The 16,885-nt window shown below is 49.7% G+C and overlaps 1 protein-coding gene across 1 annotated transcript in view; it reads left to right on the top strand.

The window, feature by feature from the left end:
• The window catches only part of plxna4 (plexin A4), a 98,603-nt gene that overhangs the window by 65,490 nt on the left and 16,228 nt on the right, over positions 1-16,885 (top strand). Inside the window, exons 6-15 of the mRNA XM_052055458.1 lie at positions 4,647-4,770; positions 7,365-7,518; positions 8,134-8,233; positions 8,586-8,700; positions 13,209-13,409; positions 13,870-13,966; positions 15,007-15,197; positions 16,227-16,378; positions 16,448-16,571; positions 16,643-16,779. Coding sequence (XP_051911418.1) covers positions 4,647-4,770; positions 7,365-7,518; positions 8,134-8,233; positions 8,586-8,700; positions 13,209-13,409; positions 13,870-13,966; positions 15,007-15,197; positions 16,227-16,378; positions 16,448-16,571; positions 16,643-16,779 — 1,395 coding nt within the window. The remainder of the gene's footprint in view (positions 1-4,646; positions 4,771-7,364; positions 7,519-8,133; positions 8,234-8,585; positions 8,701-13,208; positions 13,410-13,869; positions 13,967-15,006; positions 15,198-16,226; positions 16,379-16,447; positions 16,572-16,642; positions 16,780-16,885) is intronic.

Genomic DNA, 16,885 nt, shown 5'->3' with positions numbered 1-16,885 from the left:
TTTGGCAGGGCTGGAACGAATTAATCGCAATTGCATTCATTTGCATGGGGAATGATGATTTGCATTCTATCATTGTCACAGAATAAATAAAACTCCAATCTCAAGGTACTGCTGGACTTTCAGGTAGCCAACGTGAACTGATAGTGGCAAAAACACGGTTGAGTTACCACACCCCTAAAATGTTGCGATTTGATCTTGATCAAATATTTTAGTATACCGAGCATCAAGTAGCGAGAGCCTGGTGACAGCATGCAGACGTCCCAATTTGTACACTAAGCTGTTCACTTTCCGGCCTCAACTTGCCGGTCCGTCCACCGCCGTTTTTCCATCTGTTGCGCACAATCGCACTCTTTGCCGCCAGCTGTCAAACTCCCGTTTTGTCTGCTGGGGTGCTTGCTTGATTTCCCACTCTGCTGTAAATTGAAAATGGCTTTCTCGTGTCGGTGCTAGCCCTTGGGTATAGCATGCGCGCATAGCGGTGTGCGAGTGTGTGTGTGTGTGTGTGTGTGTGTTAGCGGCCCGCATTTAGCACTTCCATCCCTGCTGGCTCTGCGAGGACACGGCGAGGGCATAGAGATGCGCCGTGCGGCGGCGAGAGCAGCCTATTGACCGAAAACTGAAGGTGCAAGGAAAGGTGGGGTGGACGGGACGCAAGTAGACGAATAGACGGGTGGATTATTAGGAAATCGTATTTTGGTTTTCTTATGAATCGCGCATGCTCGTCGAAACGATTCAAGCGTCCACTCAGGCAACATTGGCGCAACACCTGTCAAAAGTCAGCCTTTCAAAATGAAAGAGGCAAAATAATGTGGTGAAGCTATTAGTATACTTTTGTGTTTTATTTTGAAGGCGACCTAACTTGTCAGAGTTTAGTTAGTTTATTTTATTTTTTTTAGAATTTTTCGAAGGGTACTTCATAAAAATGAATTGTTGTCAAATAGCAACACTGCCCTCTTTTGGCCTGGGGTGTTATTGCATGTCAATTTGTCTGTCATTCTACACTCTTTAAGTTTTGTGGGTGTGTGCACAGACCATTAGCACACACCACAGCAAATAGGTGTCCACAGATTGGCCTGTCACACTTTGCCTGATAGAATCTGCTCATCTCCTCAGCCGCCACTTCACACACACAGACACACACACCCGCGCACACCAAATCCGTGACCTGGCAAGACACGACCGCCTGGACAAAAATGGACAAAATGCAATCGGTTCTATTTAGCAGAGTCGTTATTTTGCGTGCGCCTGCCTCAGAAATCGACCGTCTACAAATTTGAGAGTGGGCAGCCATTTTTCATCATCACTCGCGTGTACCTAAAACACCTCAAATGCTCTCCCCTGTCTCGAAATAACGGCGTGAACGGTAGCGCCGAGTTGCTTTCAAATGTCCTCCCGGATAGTTGTGCTGCTGTTTCTCAATCAACCTTGAAGCCACCTCGGCGGTCTCAAGCGTAAACAGCCTTTTCTTCGCTCTGGATCAGCATAGGCTGTATTTACTCTATAGATCGGCGAGTGAAGCTGCGAGAGCCGAGGGGAAGAGGAGAAAGGCAATCAATGAGGAAATCAACAGGAGTGGTTGCTGTGTGTGTGTGTGGGTGTGTGTGTGTGTGTGTGTGAGAGAGAGTGTGCACACGTCAAGTCATTGTCCTTGACAAGCACTCAGCGTTGATGTAGAAACGGCCCTCAACACTCCCTCCCCTTGCTTTGACGTTGAATGCATGTGAGTGTCCACACCCACTAAAGCGCAGCTGCACGCCGAGCATTTTTTAAAATAATAATATATTCATTCATTCATTCATTCATCTTCCGTACCGCTTGATCCTCACTAGGGTTGCGGGGGGTGCTGGAGCCTATCCCAGCCGTCTTCGGGCAGTAGGCGGGGGACACCCTGAATCGGTTGCCAGCCAATCGCAGGGCACACATAGACGAACAACCATCCACGCTCACACTCACACCTAGGGACAATTTAGAGTGTTCAATCAGCCTGCCATGCATATTTTTGGAATGTGGGAGGAAACCGGAGCACCCGGAGAAAACCCACGCAGGCCCGGGGAGAACATGCAAACTCCACACAGGGAGGCCGGAGCTGGAATCGAACCCGGTACCTCTGCACTGTGAAGCCGACGTGCTTACCACTGGACTACCGGGCCGCCCATAATATATTTAATACACTTTTTTTAATAAAGGGTAAAAAATAACCATATTTAGTCAAAATCCAAGACCCAGGATGAGGCGTCCATTCAACCCAACTTAGACGGATGTTACGAGCTAGTTTGTAGCGTTTCATATTATCTGTTAGCATTAAGCTATCTGAGCTCTTCCGATTCTCTTTGTTTTATGTTTAGTTTGACAATAATACTATTTTATTGCAAACGATTCAAAGGAAAGTACTTTGAAATGCCCTATCCGTACTTTCCTTCCCCTCCACTCCTCTTCCCGTATGTTGCATCGAAGCCCATTCTACTTCCAGCCTGTCAGCTGTCAGTCAAGGCAGCGGCTAACTAGGCTGTCAAGTCGGCCGTCAAGAGTGACGGGCGGGCAAATTGGACGGTGCTTTTACCCAAGTTGCATCGTCGACGTACGTGAAGGCGCGTCTGCCCGTCGCTCTCAAGCGATGCTAATGCTGTGATAACTTGCGATTAGTCATTAACGATCTGGATCGCTCCCTTTTGGCCTGAGAATATTCCCACGGCGGTAGTCTGTACGTTTTCAGGCCGACTCTTTTAGTCAGTAATCAACTGCACAAATGCACCGCGACAATCTTGCAAACAAAATGGCGGCATCCGACTTGCAAGTCATGCCGCCGAGCGTCGACTCGCCCAAATTAAAAACGTATTCCCTTCCCCGGGTCGTCTCGGCTGCTGTCAGATGAATAACCTTTTCCGCCGGCGAGAAAAAAAATAAAAATAATTGGCAGATGCGTCGGATGTTTGTTCTCGGTCATGGCGTGTCTCTGCGCTCTTGCTCATCCGTTACCCTCCGCGACCGGCGCTCATTACCGACTTATGCTAATTAAAGCCCGCCACGGACTAATTGTGTTTGGTCAGGCTGGAATCAGACACTCGCGTGCTTTGTCGGCGAAAAGAGGAGCACCGAAAGGGGAGTTTTTCCAACCGCGAGCTAAGTAAACACGCTTACAAATCCAAACAACCATTTAACGGCTAGCTAATGGTTGCTCGTTTTTGTAGAGAAAATTGGTGATGAAATGGACGGGATGGGAGGGCTGTCGCAGATTTGGTGTGGGGGGTGCTTCATCCGCCCCAGGCGGCGGGAGCGGAAAAGTCGTCAAACTGCTGAAGTAAATAAAAGGGATCACCCAGTGGGGAAATTGATCGTATCACGTCGACGATGTTAATATTTACCCATTAAAATGCATCACGGCCGACGTGTGGGTAATCCGGTCTGCGGGTATCGGATTCTAACCCAAACCGTGCTGCCAAAAATCAATACCTGAGGTCACGCCGTGTTTGCATACAATGCGTATTATGGCCGGATTGGTTTTCATAGAAGGCGATCAATATGGCGACGCTTGATCAATACGCGGGTGTGTTCTTATTTGGCGCCGTGTGTGTGTGTGTGTGTGTGTATCCACAGTGGGGTCACGGCCATTGGGCCAGGTAATGACTCTCCCATGGGCCCCTCCATGCGTTTTTGTGCTTTGGGGACCAGCACTCAAAGATAGCGGCGCTCTGTGTGTGTGTGCGTGTGTGTGTGTGTGTGTGTGTGTAATCGTTTTGTGTGAAAATAGCATCGCACACAGCCCGAGGCTATTAGCACAGTATGTATGGCATTTTTCCGTGCACGCCGTGTGTGATAATGCACAGGTTAGATCCTAATTGGCTTCACGCTGGTAAACATTTTTTTTTGGGGGGGGGGGGGCGGGGGGGGGTAACCAATGAATCTTATCTGAGATTTCACGCAGCATTTTTACCGAGTCTCACGTAGCACATCACATCATAAATCAAACAAGTCATTGTCTTGATTGGAGTCCTCTCCGGCCCGTGTTGACCTCGAGGAGTCAATTAGCTCATCTAAGGGGGGGGGGGGGGGGGCGGGGAGGGGGGGTATTTGCATTGAAGCATATCACCCACACATCATCGGCGGTGGCGGGCGGCGACGGATCCCATCCGTGGCCTTCTCTCCCACTCTCGTTCTTAATTGTGTCACCTTATCAAAGCGCCCCCCCCAACCCCCCCGCCCCCGGCTGAGAGCGAGTGCAGATTAGTCTCCATTCAGAGCCAATCGAAGCCTTTCAGATCGCCGCGGCGACGGTCACGATTGTACTTGATCTAAACTGCTTTTTGGATGGAAATATTCAGACAATTGTTAAGCCTGGGTGATTTTTATTTTATTTTTTTGGGGGGGGGGGGCGTCGCTCCAATGGTAGACGAATCACAGCCCACCTGCTGTCGTATTAGCTGGAATATAAACCTCCACCTGCACTTGGCAATACCCATGAAAGCCACTCATTAAAACCTTCCCACCGGCCCCCGCTCCACTTCCACATATAGAGCCGCCATTGTTTTTAAAACACACACCTAAGTCTACCGGGGGGGTCCGTTTACAGACCACCGTAAAGGCAAAACGAAGAATGTTCCCAGCATTGCCAACAGGTGTGTGTGTTTTTTTTTTCTTTCTCTCTGCAGGTGCACCCGAAAGGAGAAATGCGAGCGGTCGTCAGAGCCTCGCCGCTTTGCCTTCGACATCAAGCAGTGCGTGCGCCTCAGCGTGCACCCCAACAACATCTCGGTGTCTCAGTTCAGCGTGACGGTGAGTCCACGTCGGGTTTTTAATGTCGCCATTCGGAAAAAGAAGACGGATCGGCACTCCGACGCTCGTTTCTGACTAGTGGCCGCTCTTTTACACGGATCGCGCGGCAGTGCCAGCAGCGCCGCAATTCAAATCCCGGCTGTGCAAATGTGCTGTCCTGTCCAATGAAACACTCATTAACATACCCGTAGTATTTGCTCAGCATTGTATCGGGATGCTTGGCAGCTAAACGCAGACCCCCCCCCCTGGATAGTTGATTGTCGGCCCTCCACGAGCATTTGAATATGTGATTGAATATGTGAGGCATGTGAGTTCATCTCAAATCATCTTTCCACACTGAAACGAATGGAAATGTTTTTAATCCGTTCCATCATCCACCCCCACCCCCAAAAAAAATTTGTCAGGTGTCTTCTTGTTTTTTTTTTTTCATAATTCCAAACGATCTTTAAAAAATATATCTAATTGCATTTTTTTCACTCAATACACAATTTTTTTCCCCCACATATATTGTAATAAACGCAATAATTATTACAGGCGACAGCGGTTACTGTGCTGGAGCCTATCCCAGCTGTCTCCGGGCAGTAGGCGGGGGACACCCTGAATCGGTTGCCAGCCAATCGCAGGGCACACAGAGACGAACAACCATCCACGCTCACACTCACACCTAGGGGCAATTTAGAGTGTTCAATCAGCCTGCCACGCATGTTTTTGGAATGTGGGAGGAAACCGGAGCACCCGGAGAAAACCCACGCAGGCCCGGGGAGAACATGCAAACTCCACACAGAGAGGCCGCAGCTGGAATTGAACCCGGTACAGGGGCTTTAGGTAGGGGTGGCTGCTTTAGAGTGCCTCATTGTTGCAAGTTTGCATGCTTTCGGAATGTGGGAGGAAGCCGCACTACCCGGAGAAAACCCACACAGGCAGTTCCCCGGGGAGAACATGCAAACTCCACACAGGGAGGCCGGAGCTGGAATCGAACCCGGTACCTCTGCACTGTGAAGCCCACGTGCTAACCACTGGCCTACCGGGCCGCCGTTAAAATGAACAATATCAGATTTATGATAAAGTATTTTAAAGTTTTGGTCGTAGAAGTTAGCCTGACGCTAAAATAAAGTCAAATGAACCATGATTATTTATCGACGTCAATATTAGTTATTGACTTACAGAACACTTTGACTTGCACTCTCGCCAGCATTTCATGACAGTAATGTCCCCCCCACCCCCCCACCAGAAAAAAATCCACCCAAACACCAGCGGGGCTTAAACATAAGAAAAATTCAAACACAGCGGCGTTGCTCACATTTCCATTTCCCCTTTGGGCCCCTTCAAGATGGTTTGCGCGTGAATAGCCAGCTTGCACCCTTGTACGATACTATTTGATTTCCCGAGGTCGGGCCTGAATGATCATTTCCCATCTGTGTTGCTCCGGGGGGTCACGCACACCATTGTTGCTTTTCCACCTCTGCGCCACTCTAATGGTATTCATAGACTGCGTGTGCGTGGCTGTCCTGATGTGTGTGTGGGTGTGCGTGCGGGTGTGTGATCGGGCTCATTCCCAGCCTCCGCATGAGTGTTTAACCTTTTCCCAGGGTGGAGTTAAAGCTTAAGGCGACGTCGCGCTCCCCCCCCTCGAGACGAGACGTCCTCCTTCACCTTTTTTTGGACTTCGTATTAGGAAGATAACACGATGGGATTGTTATTATTGTTGTTGGTTGGAAAAGAGGGCGAGAGAACATGTCGGAGATGAAGGCCTAGACCCCGCCCCCCGTCCCGACTTCATTAAAGCGCAATCTAAAAACAGCTGAGCTCGGCCCTTTCCTCCGTTGCTGAGGCAGCTCTGGCCGAGTGTGAACAGGCCTCACAGCAAATCAAACCGGTGACCGATGACCGCCGCGGACCGCGCTCGTCCCATCAATATGTATATTCCGGTCTTGACCCCCGCCGTACACCTGCTTCCTCTATATTCAAGGACGCCCCCGCACTGAGCTGATGCAGATTTTGCAAGTCATGAGGGGAAATCTGCATCCCTTTCATCCCCGACATCCACTTTTTTTTCTTTGTATTTCCTTGGAAGACACCCAAAAGAGTTTACAAGATTGTCTGAGTGTGCAAAACAACTCTTTAACCCAGTGGTGTCAAACATACTGTCCGCGGGCCGGAGCCGGTCCCCGAGGAGGTTCATTTAGGCCCGCAGGATAATTTCATAACGCATAAAAGACAGGGAATGAATATTTTTAATAAGATGCAATTACTACCTTGTTCGCTAGGGGGCACACTGTTTTCTCTTTAGTTTGTAAAGTTTTGGGCAGGGATTAAATTTCGATTTTATATGCACGTGTAAATGGTTTTAAGCGGAGCCGGCCCCCGAGGAGGTTCATTCAGGCCCGCAGGATAATTTCATAACGCATAAAAGACAGGGAATGAATATTTTTAATAAGATGCAATTACTACATTGTCCGCTAGGGGCACACTGTTTTCTCTTTAGTTTGTAAAGTTTTGGCAGGGATTAAATTTTGATTTATCGGGTTACAGGTTATCATACCGAACGAAAAAAAAAATGCTTGACACGATTTTCCCTCTGTTTCTCCCAAAAGTTGGTCCTGGAAGCTCACAACGTGCCGGAGCTTTCCGCAGGAGTCAACTGCACCTTTGAGGACCTGGCGGAGATGAACGGTCTGGTAGAGGGCAACCGCATCAAGTGCTTCTCTCCGGCCGAGAAGGAAATGCCGCGTGTCGTCGTCAACAAAGGTAAAAAGAAGCGTCGACGGCGAACTAATTAGCCGGTTTTTGGTTGGGGCGGTGAGAAAAGGAGCCTGGGAGGAATGGGAAGTTAGCGTTAGCAGCCTTCAAGGTAACTTTTAGGGAGTGGGGGAGGAGGGAGGGGGGGGGGGCTAATTAGAACAGATCCACTGTCAGGGGTGCTTTACTTTGATTGATGAATGATTCCCTTTTTGTTAGCCAAGCTGGAAGAAAGAGTGGGCCGCGTCGACAGTGGCGAGGTGACCCCCGCGTGCCAGCGCGGGCGCGTGTGTGTGAGTGTGTATCATGAATTAAACATGAAGCCCTTCATTAGCGCCTGACAAAAGGACACAGACGAGGTACAGCGTTTCATCGCATTCCCGCTTTTAGCTCGGCTCAGACTCCCTGAAAAGACTTGCTTTCCATCCCTGGGGGGTGGGCGGTGGGGAGGGGGACGGACGTCTTCGCACCTTATCGTCTCCTGCAAGGTTGCAGGGAGGCTCTCAGCCCCCCTACCTCACCCCCCCGAAGAGACCGTCGCAACAAGCGGAACACTTGCGGCGCTCCTCAGTCGGCGTGTGAACAAGTGATAAAATTCCATCCGCCCGGTTGTGTTTTCTCCAGGCGACCACCAGATCGTGCAACTCTATCTCAAGTCCAAGGAGACCGGCTTGGCGTTCGCCAACACCAGTTTTGTATTCTACAACTGCAGCGTGCACAAATCGTGAGTCTGAACGCCCTTTGTCGCATATTTCGCTTTTGAACTGGATCGCCGAAGCGGGCACACGGATTCACAGTTAAACTCCTCTACAACAAAATCAGCAAGATTTTGCAGCAAGACAATTTTCACAACAGGGGGGTTTTCACTGGAGCAAATTTGATCTCATACGTAAACAAACACACACACAGTAGAGGTCGCTGTAAATCTCGTCGCGAGGCAAGAGCAGAGAAAAAGATGGAATGGTTTTTAATGCATGAAGATTTTTTTCACACTAGGGGGTGTATTTTCGCCCATGTAGGTTCACTGCATTCTAGTTAGTTTCACTGTATTATTTTATGTTTTGTTCTCCTTTTAGGTGTTTGTCATGCGTGAGCAGCCCGTACCAGTGCCACTGGTGCAAATACAGACACGACTGCACGCACGACCCGCGCACATGCTCCTTCCAGGAGGGTCGAGTCAAAAAGCCGGAGGTGAGCTTGCCGGCCGTTCGGTCCAAACTTCTTGCGACTTGTTTTTTTTTTTCGGCATCGGCGCTAAAAAAACAAAACAAACATTTGGCTAGCAGCGTTTTGGCTTGTTGGAAGGGGGGTGGGGGGGTACGTTGCGATTGCCTCGAATGCCGGCGATGTCTCTCTTTGATAAGAATGCGCGAAAGGAAGATTTGAGAGTGTGTCTTTCGGACTTTTTTTTCCGAGGCGGGGCAGTCTTGCTGGGGAGTCGTGGCCGGTTAATCCTCGCCCGAGGTGAGCTATGATGAAGATCAGTGGCGCCGGCGTCGGTCCGGACGAGCGCGGGGGGGACGTGGCGGGGGCCAGATTGTCTGTTCTGATGAGCAGTCGGCTCGCCAATATTTCCCCGGAGCCGTTCGACCTGAGCGCACGTTATTATTTCGCCTCCTTCCCGACGTCTTCCATTATCCTTTTGAACCCCCGTCTGCTTCGTCAGGCCCCCCCAGTTTTTGCTGGGGTTTACTTTTCCAATTAACTCAGCCGCTAGCCGGTCAATATTGACCGAGGATAATCACGTGCCAATCCTCTTTCCATTGTGTCGCCGACTTCCAAGAAAAGCCACAAATAAAGCGCCGGGCATTACGCATTTGCACATTAATGACGTGCTTGGTTTTGATGAGCCGTGTTGCGCGGGGGCGGTGGGGGCGAAGCAGGTGTTTTGCCGCCTTAATGACTTTTAATTAGCTTTTTATGAACCCGGCCAAACCGAAGGTCGTGCACTGGAGATTTCGGGATGCGCGGCCGCCGCCGCTCCCCAAATGGCAACAAGTCGCCGTTGATCTTTCCTCTTCCGACACAATGAAGAGATTCCCGAGCGGGCTTTGGGAATAATCCCTCCGCGCTATGCTAATGATAGCCATCCCGCCTCTATGTCCCCCACTCGGTTGAGCCCGTTGTTAGTATGCGCGGCGGCGTCGCGTTAAAACCCGCGCCGGGCACGGAGCTGCCGCTGTTTTATTCATGCCGCCAGCGGCGCCGGGTACGGCGCTCAGACGCTTGCCAAACTTTGTCCTTCGCGCGTCTCAAGGACTTAGCTGCCGGGATTAGCCCGACAACAAAAAATATTCCCGGTCACGGCGTTACAGTGGGTATAAGCTACGTCTGTTTACCCAATTAGCGATGTTTGCATGCCTGTTGAGCTCTCCTCGGGTCCAACTTTTTTGTTAACCGCATGACTTTTTTTGAAAGGCAAACAATAGCCGCTACTGCTCGGCACAAAAACGGCACTTAAGTATGTCGCCCTGATCAATTCTGAACGATATTGATCGGGATGATTTTTATTAAAGCGGCTAAATGTCAACTTTAATAGCTGCTAGTTGGTAGCTGGACTGGTGTCTGTTTGTAAAAGGAATGTAATAGACTCTTAGCCCGTTTTGGCTAGCATTCAGAATGCTAGCCAAAACTAATGCTATGCTAACGAATAGAATGCTAGCGAAAAGCGAGGCGCCTGTAACGAGGAGATACCGCAAATATCGAGGTGACGAACGCACCTCAGGAGAGATAGAGAGAGAGAGAGAGAGCGTCTTCGGTCGAGATCCCGGCGAAGAAACGTGCGAAAGGAGGTGATGTCGCTCATCTTCACACCTCAGCGCCGGCTCTAATTACGGGACTTGAAACTACGCCGAGAAAGAGGCCTTCACAGCTCCCACGCCGTTTCCTGTTTCGGGCGCCGTCGCCGCCCTTCACACCTCCCACCAGCCTCCAATTAGCGGATCTAAGCAGGTTCCCCTGACAAGGAAGGACTGGAGCGAGGGAGTTGGAGGCATCACGAGGGGTCAGCGCCGAGAGGTCGATCTGCGAGGGCGGCGTGGACTTGAGATTTCTTGTCTGCGGGGCTCATTATGTGATCACCGCTAGCTTAAACAAAGTATTCTTTTTCTACCTGTTGCTAAGCCATCATAAGTTGACGTGGAATTCGATATCTGGATGAGCTTATGAACTATAAATCTAAAAAACTAAAACTAAAACAAACCTTAATGGTTTGTTTTAGTTTTTTTTTGGGGGGGGAGGGGGGGTTGCATGGTACGCATTTAAAAACTCTGCCAGGGTATGTGAACTTCTCAGCACAACATTTTTTTTTGTTTTTGGCAGAACTTTTCCCTCTCCAAGAGCACAAAAAGTTTGCCTTTTTCTTTTTATCGCCGTCCTCTGCCCTCATCTCCTCATAGCGCGAAGCCCGATGGTGTTTTTATGTATGGCGATGTCTGTGTGTGTGTGTGTGTGTGTGTGTGCGACGGGGCGTATCTGCGCCGCCCCTATTATTTATCACATCCCGACAGTCCAGGAGGGGGTGTGAAGCAGGCGATAAACACAACTGACATTACATCAACGCAACATCAACATTAATCTCGGAATAGTGACGGCCAGCATCGCCACTCGCATCTGTAGCACGTGCGCACAGAATCTGTTGCATATATTATTTAGTTTGGGACATACTTAAAATTTCAAATAGATTAACATTTTATAGCGAAGGGATTTGGGATTTTTTTTTAAAAAACGTTTTCATCAAATTTTGTAATGTAATTAAATAATATGGAAACTACTATTATCTATATATATATATATAGATACATATGTATATGTACTTGTACTGCATTCATTTTCAAATTAAATCCTAGCCTGAACACATTCGTATGTTTTTTAATAATTGTTTTCTCTTTTAAAAAAATACAAAAAATTAAATTAAATTTAGAAAATAAAATGTACATTTTGTGAAGTTAATTTGCCTTTAAAATCCTTCAAACAATCCTACTGCCTTCATATTTGAAAATATTTGTTTTCATCGATATGAATCAACTTCTAGATAATTATTATAAAATATATTTTTATAATAATTATAAAATATAATTAAAAATTAAAATTAAAATATAAATAAAATTTATATATATTTTTTGTAATATATTCCTCTTTTGTATCATGTCCTACTCATCCTACTTTTTTTATTTTTTAAATCCACAAACCCAACTATAATATAAAAAATAATAGAATTTTTTTAATTAAATATTTTTTTTATATATAGGAATTAAATGTTTTTTTTTTCTTTTTTGACTGTATTACTTTTCCTACAAAAAAACAACAACAAAAAACACTCAAATTCTGCAAGATAAATCGGGGCTGTATTTGTATTTTTTGGGGCACTTATTTAGAAAAAGTCATCTCCATAATCATGACGAGTGAGCCAAAGGGGCCTTTTGAAGCGCTCCTCCTGGTTGCCGTGGCAGCCCATGATGCGAGCGACCGCCGCCTTTGCGTTGTTTCATTCTCGAGGAGAGTACTCCGTCTCCGTCTCCGTCTCCGTCGTTAGATTCAAAGTCGCACTCGTCCGCCTTTCGCCTCCGCCGGGCGGATCGCACGCGCGGCTGCCGTTCTTCAAAGTGTACCGAAGTGTACGTGTGTTCGCACTTAAATTCCTTCTCCAAATGGAGGCAAATGAAACGCAAACACACCACCTCTCGCTCTGCGCGTGTGTGTCATTTATCTATAATGACTTTGCGAATAGTGTCACCCCCCTATCCACCCCTCCCCCCCCCCCTCCCTCACTGAGGAGCCATCCAGTCAGTCACTCAGGCAAACCCAATCAAGTGGCTTTTAATAAACTCCACGCGAGCGTTATCGCCCGGCTGAATGTGCCGGCTGGCCTTATCTGTTCCGCTTTTTCTTCCTCTCCTCTTTTTTTTTTCTTCCTTTCACTCTTTTTGACATGCCCGAGCTTTTCCTGTCACTTATTTTACTTTCCCCGCTCTCGTTCCGTTCTTCAACTTCTCCCGCCGTCGGGAATTCGACATTTTTTAGTTGCCTTCTCCACATCGTCTTCTGTTACTGGCATTTTGGCATTTCATAGCTTGGGAGAAACCAAGAATTGTTTTTAAAATATTTTTTCATCCATCATCTACCGCTTATCCGGGGCCGGGTCGCGGGGGCAACAGCTTTAGCAGGGAAGCCCAGACTTCCCTCTCCCTAGCCACTTCTTCCAGCTCTCCCCGGGGGATCCCGAGTCGTTCCCAGACAACCTGGGTGACATAGTCTCTCCAGCGTGTCCTGGGTCTTCCTCGGGGACTCCTCCCGGTGGGGCATGACCGGAACACCTCACCGGAGAGGCGTTCAGGAGGCATCCGAATCAGATGCCCAAGCCACCTCATCTGGCTCCTCTCGATATGGAGGAGAAGCGGCTCGACTCGGAGCCCCTCCCGGATGACCGAGCTTCTCACCTTATCTCTAAGGGAGAGCCCGGACACCCTGCGGAGAAAACTCATTTTGGCCGCTTGTAACCGCTTGTAAAATATTTTTTGTCTTGTTTCATTGAGTTTTTGATTACCAAAAGGCTTCCTAAAATTCACTTCCTGTTGTGTTGCACCACCGTTGTTGGTTTCTTGCTACTTGACAGCCTAAGTTCACGTCCTGTTGTGTTGCACCACCGTTGTTGGTTTCTTGCCATAGTAACTGAGCATCCACGTTTCGCCCTCCCCCAGGAGTGTCCCCAGCTGCTGCCGGCCGAGCGCATCCTAGTTCCGGTCAACGTGGTGAAGCCCATCACCCTGCAGGCCAAGAACCTCCCCCAGCCTCAGTCGGGCCAGCGAGGCTACGAATGCCTGCTGACCATCCAGGGCAACGAGCACCGCGTCCCCGCACTGCGCTTCAACAGCTCCTCGGTGCAGTGTCAGAACACTTCGGTGAGCGCTTGAGCCGACCGTCGTCTTTTTTTTTTTTACTCGACGGCGCGACTTGAAGTGACGGCGGCGGATTAGCATGGAAAAAAGGTTTTACGGCGCTCTCGTGTTGATACAAACGCCTCTCCTCCTTATGCCGGTCCTCAACGCTCTGACTACTTGTGTGTCTGTGGGATTAGTGCGCATCATCGTGGCACAATCCAAATATTGTACTTTGATTGAGCGCCGAAGAGAGGGAAACTGTAATCTTGCCGTAAACGATGATTGCGACGCCAAAATAGTGTTTGAAAAGCGTTTGGTGTGATTGCTTCAGAATGTGTACAAGCACCTGTTGCATGCGGAAAGTGCCCCTCCCACACACACACACACACACACACTTGGGAGATAATGACGGCCACTTTCTCCCTCGCAACTCGCTGTTTTTCCTTCCCTTCCACCCCACCCCTGGTTGCCGTGGCGACAGTACTTCTACGACGGAATGGAGATGAGCAGCCTTCCCGTGGAGCTGATCGTCATCTGGAACGGCGACTTTAGCATCGATAACCCCGCCCACAACAAAGGTAAGCGTCCAAAACCGTCGTGCGCCTTAATTTGCTCGTTTTGCAACCGTATCTCACGCGAGCACGTATTTTTATTTTTATTGTATTTTTTTTATCAATGCACACATACGCGGTAGGGTCACTCCTGCCCTCGGAGTTTGTCTCCATGGCAACAGGCGGGCAGTGTGTTGAGGTGCGGCTAGTCCGGCCTGATGTTTTCTCCTGGAGTGATTAGCTTGTACGCGTTTTATTTTTTTCCCTCTCGATCACGTTTTTGAATCGGTTGGAATCTCATTCATTCATTCATTCATTCATCTTCCGAGCCGCTTGATCCTCACTAGGGTCGCGGGGGGTGCTGGAGCCTATCCCAGCTGTCTTCGGGCAGTAGGCGGGGGACACCCTGAATCGGTTACCAGCCAATCACAGGGCACACAGAGACAAACAACCATCCATGCTCACACTCACTCCTAGGGACAATTTAGAGTGTTCAATCAGCCCGCCATGCATGTTTTTGGAATGTGGGAGGAAACCGGAGCACCCGGAGAAAACCCACGCAGGCCCGGGGAGAACATGCAAACTCCACACAGGGAGGCCGGAGCTGGAATCGAACCCGGTACCTCTGCACTGTGAAGCCAATGTGCTAACCACTGGACTACCGGGCCCGGTTGGAATCTCACCCGGTTTTTATTATCTGGTCACAAGTAGCCTGTTCCTGTTCAATGTCCATTCCCGGATCCAAACGCGGCGGATTATCTGACGCCGATGTCTTGGGGAAAAAAAAGCAAGAACCGAGGAGAATCGTCATCTCCCGAGGCGTCACGAGATGGACAGATCACACCTGCGTCTAATCGCAATTAGGAGGAAAACGGCTGGCCCGTTGCCATGGCGATCGTATGCTAAACGCGCGGAGGCGTGAGGCGACGCAGATCAGGGCATCACCGGGCGAAGAAACTCTCCCGTTTGTTGAGAAATCTGTTTTGCCGTTCTTGTCTCCCGTTGTAATGACCCTTTTCTTCTTTTTCTTCTTCTCGTCTTACTTTCATTCCACGCGCTGCGCGCAGTCCATCTGTACAAGTGCGACGCCCAGCGCGGGAGCTGCGGCCTGTGCCTGAAGGCGGATCCTCTGTTTGGTTGCGTGTGGTGCAAAGGGGAGAACCGCTGCACGCTCAAGCAGCACTGCCCCCACCCCGAGAACCAATGGCTGGAACACAACGGCATCAACAGCAAGTGCACCCACCCGCGCATCACACAGGTGAGACCCCTCCCCAAATCCCACTCCTACTCGGAAGGATTTGCTTGAGACCAGTTTCAGGAGATCTGGACCATGAGAAGGGGCGGCGCTACGGGGTGGCCAGGGTTGGCCACCCCACCCCTCGTTTTAAGATCTATGAATTTTTCTGGCGTTTCCACATGGATGCTGTATTCTTTGACCCCTTGATACGCTTCTGCGAGTTATTTTTATGAGCAAAGCCTTCTCTGTCACAGAGGGAGCCAGATGAATGCAAATGATGTATGCATTTGAATGCACCACATAGCTACCCACAAACCACCCTTGACCCCAGCCACCCCAGAAAAAAAAATTTCTCCGTACGCCCTTGTGTTTGAGGAAGTCAGGGTAACCGGGAGGAAGACCCTCAAAATGAGAGCCGAGGTTTGTAACCAAAAACTCAGAACTGCCAAGCACGAGTCCAAGGTTAGCATATAGGGGGAGGAGATGAGCAAAAGATAGATGGAAGGATGGAGATGAAGATACCTTGGCCATTGCCCGGTAATGGCCTCAGCACCGCCGTCCCAGAGGCTCCGATGAAGCAATGAGGGGGAGGCCGGTAGCAATCCACTCCAAACACATTTTTTCGGGGAGGTGGCAATACCGGAATGGAAATGTAATCCCAGATTGATGCGTTGACCTGCAACCTCTGTGGCGTTTTGGTTGAAGCGACACCAATCTGATTATGACGAAACGAGGAGGGGCGGGCGCTCAGGAAACAGCTGATTCAAGAATCGAGAACGTGGAATGTGATGAGGAGCTGGAGCTCATTAGGATGTGTGGTAGTGACATGAGCCCAAAGCCGGAAACTGAGGTCCATCCATCCATCTGTGCTTGATCCAAAAACATCCAATCAATTTATACGGCGACTCAAGTGGTCTCAAAACACACCCAAAAGCTTCAACCTTTGACGCGGTTACCCCGAAAACGATCGTAACAGTCGTATACGTCCACGTGGGGGGTGTCACATGACTGCCCAGATTATACCACGGCATGTCCATCTCTGGTTTTCAGATCACCCCCCTGCGCGGTCCGAGGGAAGGCGGCACCCTGGTGACCATTCGCGGCGATAACCTCGGTTTGGAGTTCCGCGAGATCCAGGGCAACGTGAAGGTGGCGGAGGTGGAGTGCACGCCCATCCGGGACGGCTACATCCCGGCGGAACAGTAAGCGGGCTAGCCCTTGATGCGCGGAATTTCCAAGCGTTGCGTTGACCCCGATGCCTCGCTCCGCAGGATCGTGTGCGAGATGGGCCGCGCCGAGAAGAGTCAGTACACGGGGAATGTCAAGGTGTGCGTCGGCGTCGGCGAGTGTCGGCCGGAATTCACAGCCAAGTCGTCCAAATACTACTACTTTGTGGTACGATCCGAGCCGTCGGTTCTTCTCCCCATGCGTGACATTGTAAAGGCGTGACGTGAGGATCTGTCCAGATTCCGAGGATCCTCAGCATCAAACCGAGCAGAGGGCCCGTCTCCGGGGGAACCGTGGTCAGCATCACAGGGAGCCACCTGGACGCGGGCAGCAACGTGTCCATCATGTTCAAGGACCAGCCGTGCACCTTTCTCAAGTGAGTCGCCCGCCATCGCCGTTCAAAGCACACATAGAAAAGAACCGCGCAGGAATCCGATTACATTCAAGTCATTGGCAAAACGAGCCGCCCCGGATTTACGATC

Source organism: Hippocampus zosterae, chromosome 21 (genome assembly GCF_025434085.1).
Source record: "Hippocampus zosterae strain Florida chromosome 21, ASM2543408v3, whole genome shotgun sequence".
In the NCBI taxonomy this organism is placed as follows: domain Eukaryota; kingdom Metazoa; phylum Chordata; class Actinopteri; order Syngnathiformes; family Syngnathidae; genus Hippocampus; species Hippocampus zosterae.
The sequence above is the reverse complement of the archived record's forward strand: the minus strand, read 5'-3'. Positions and strand labels throughout refer to the sequence as shown.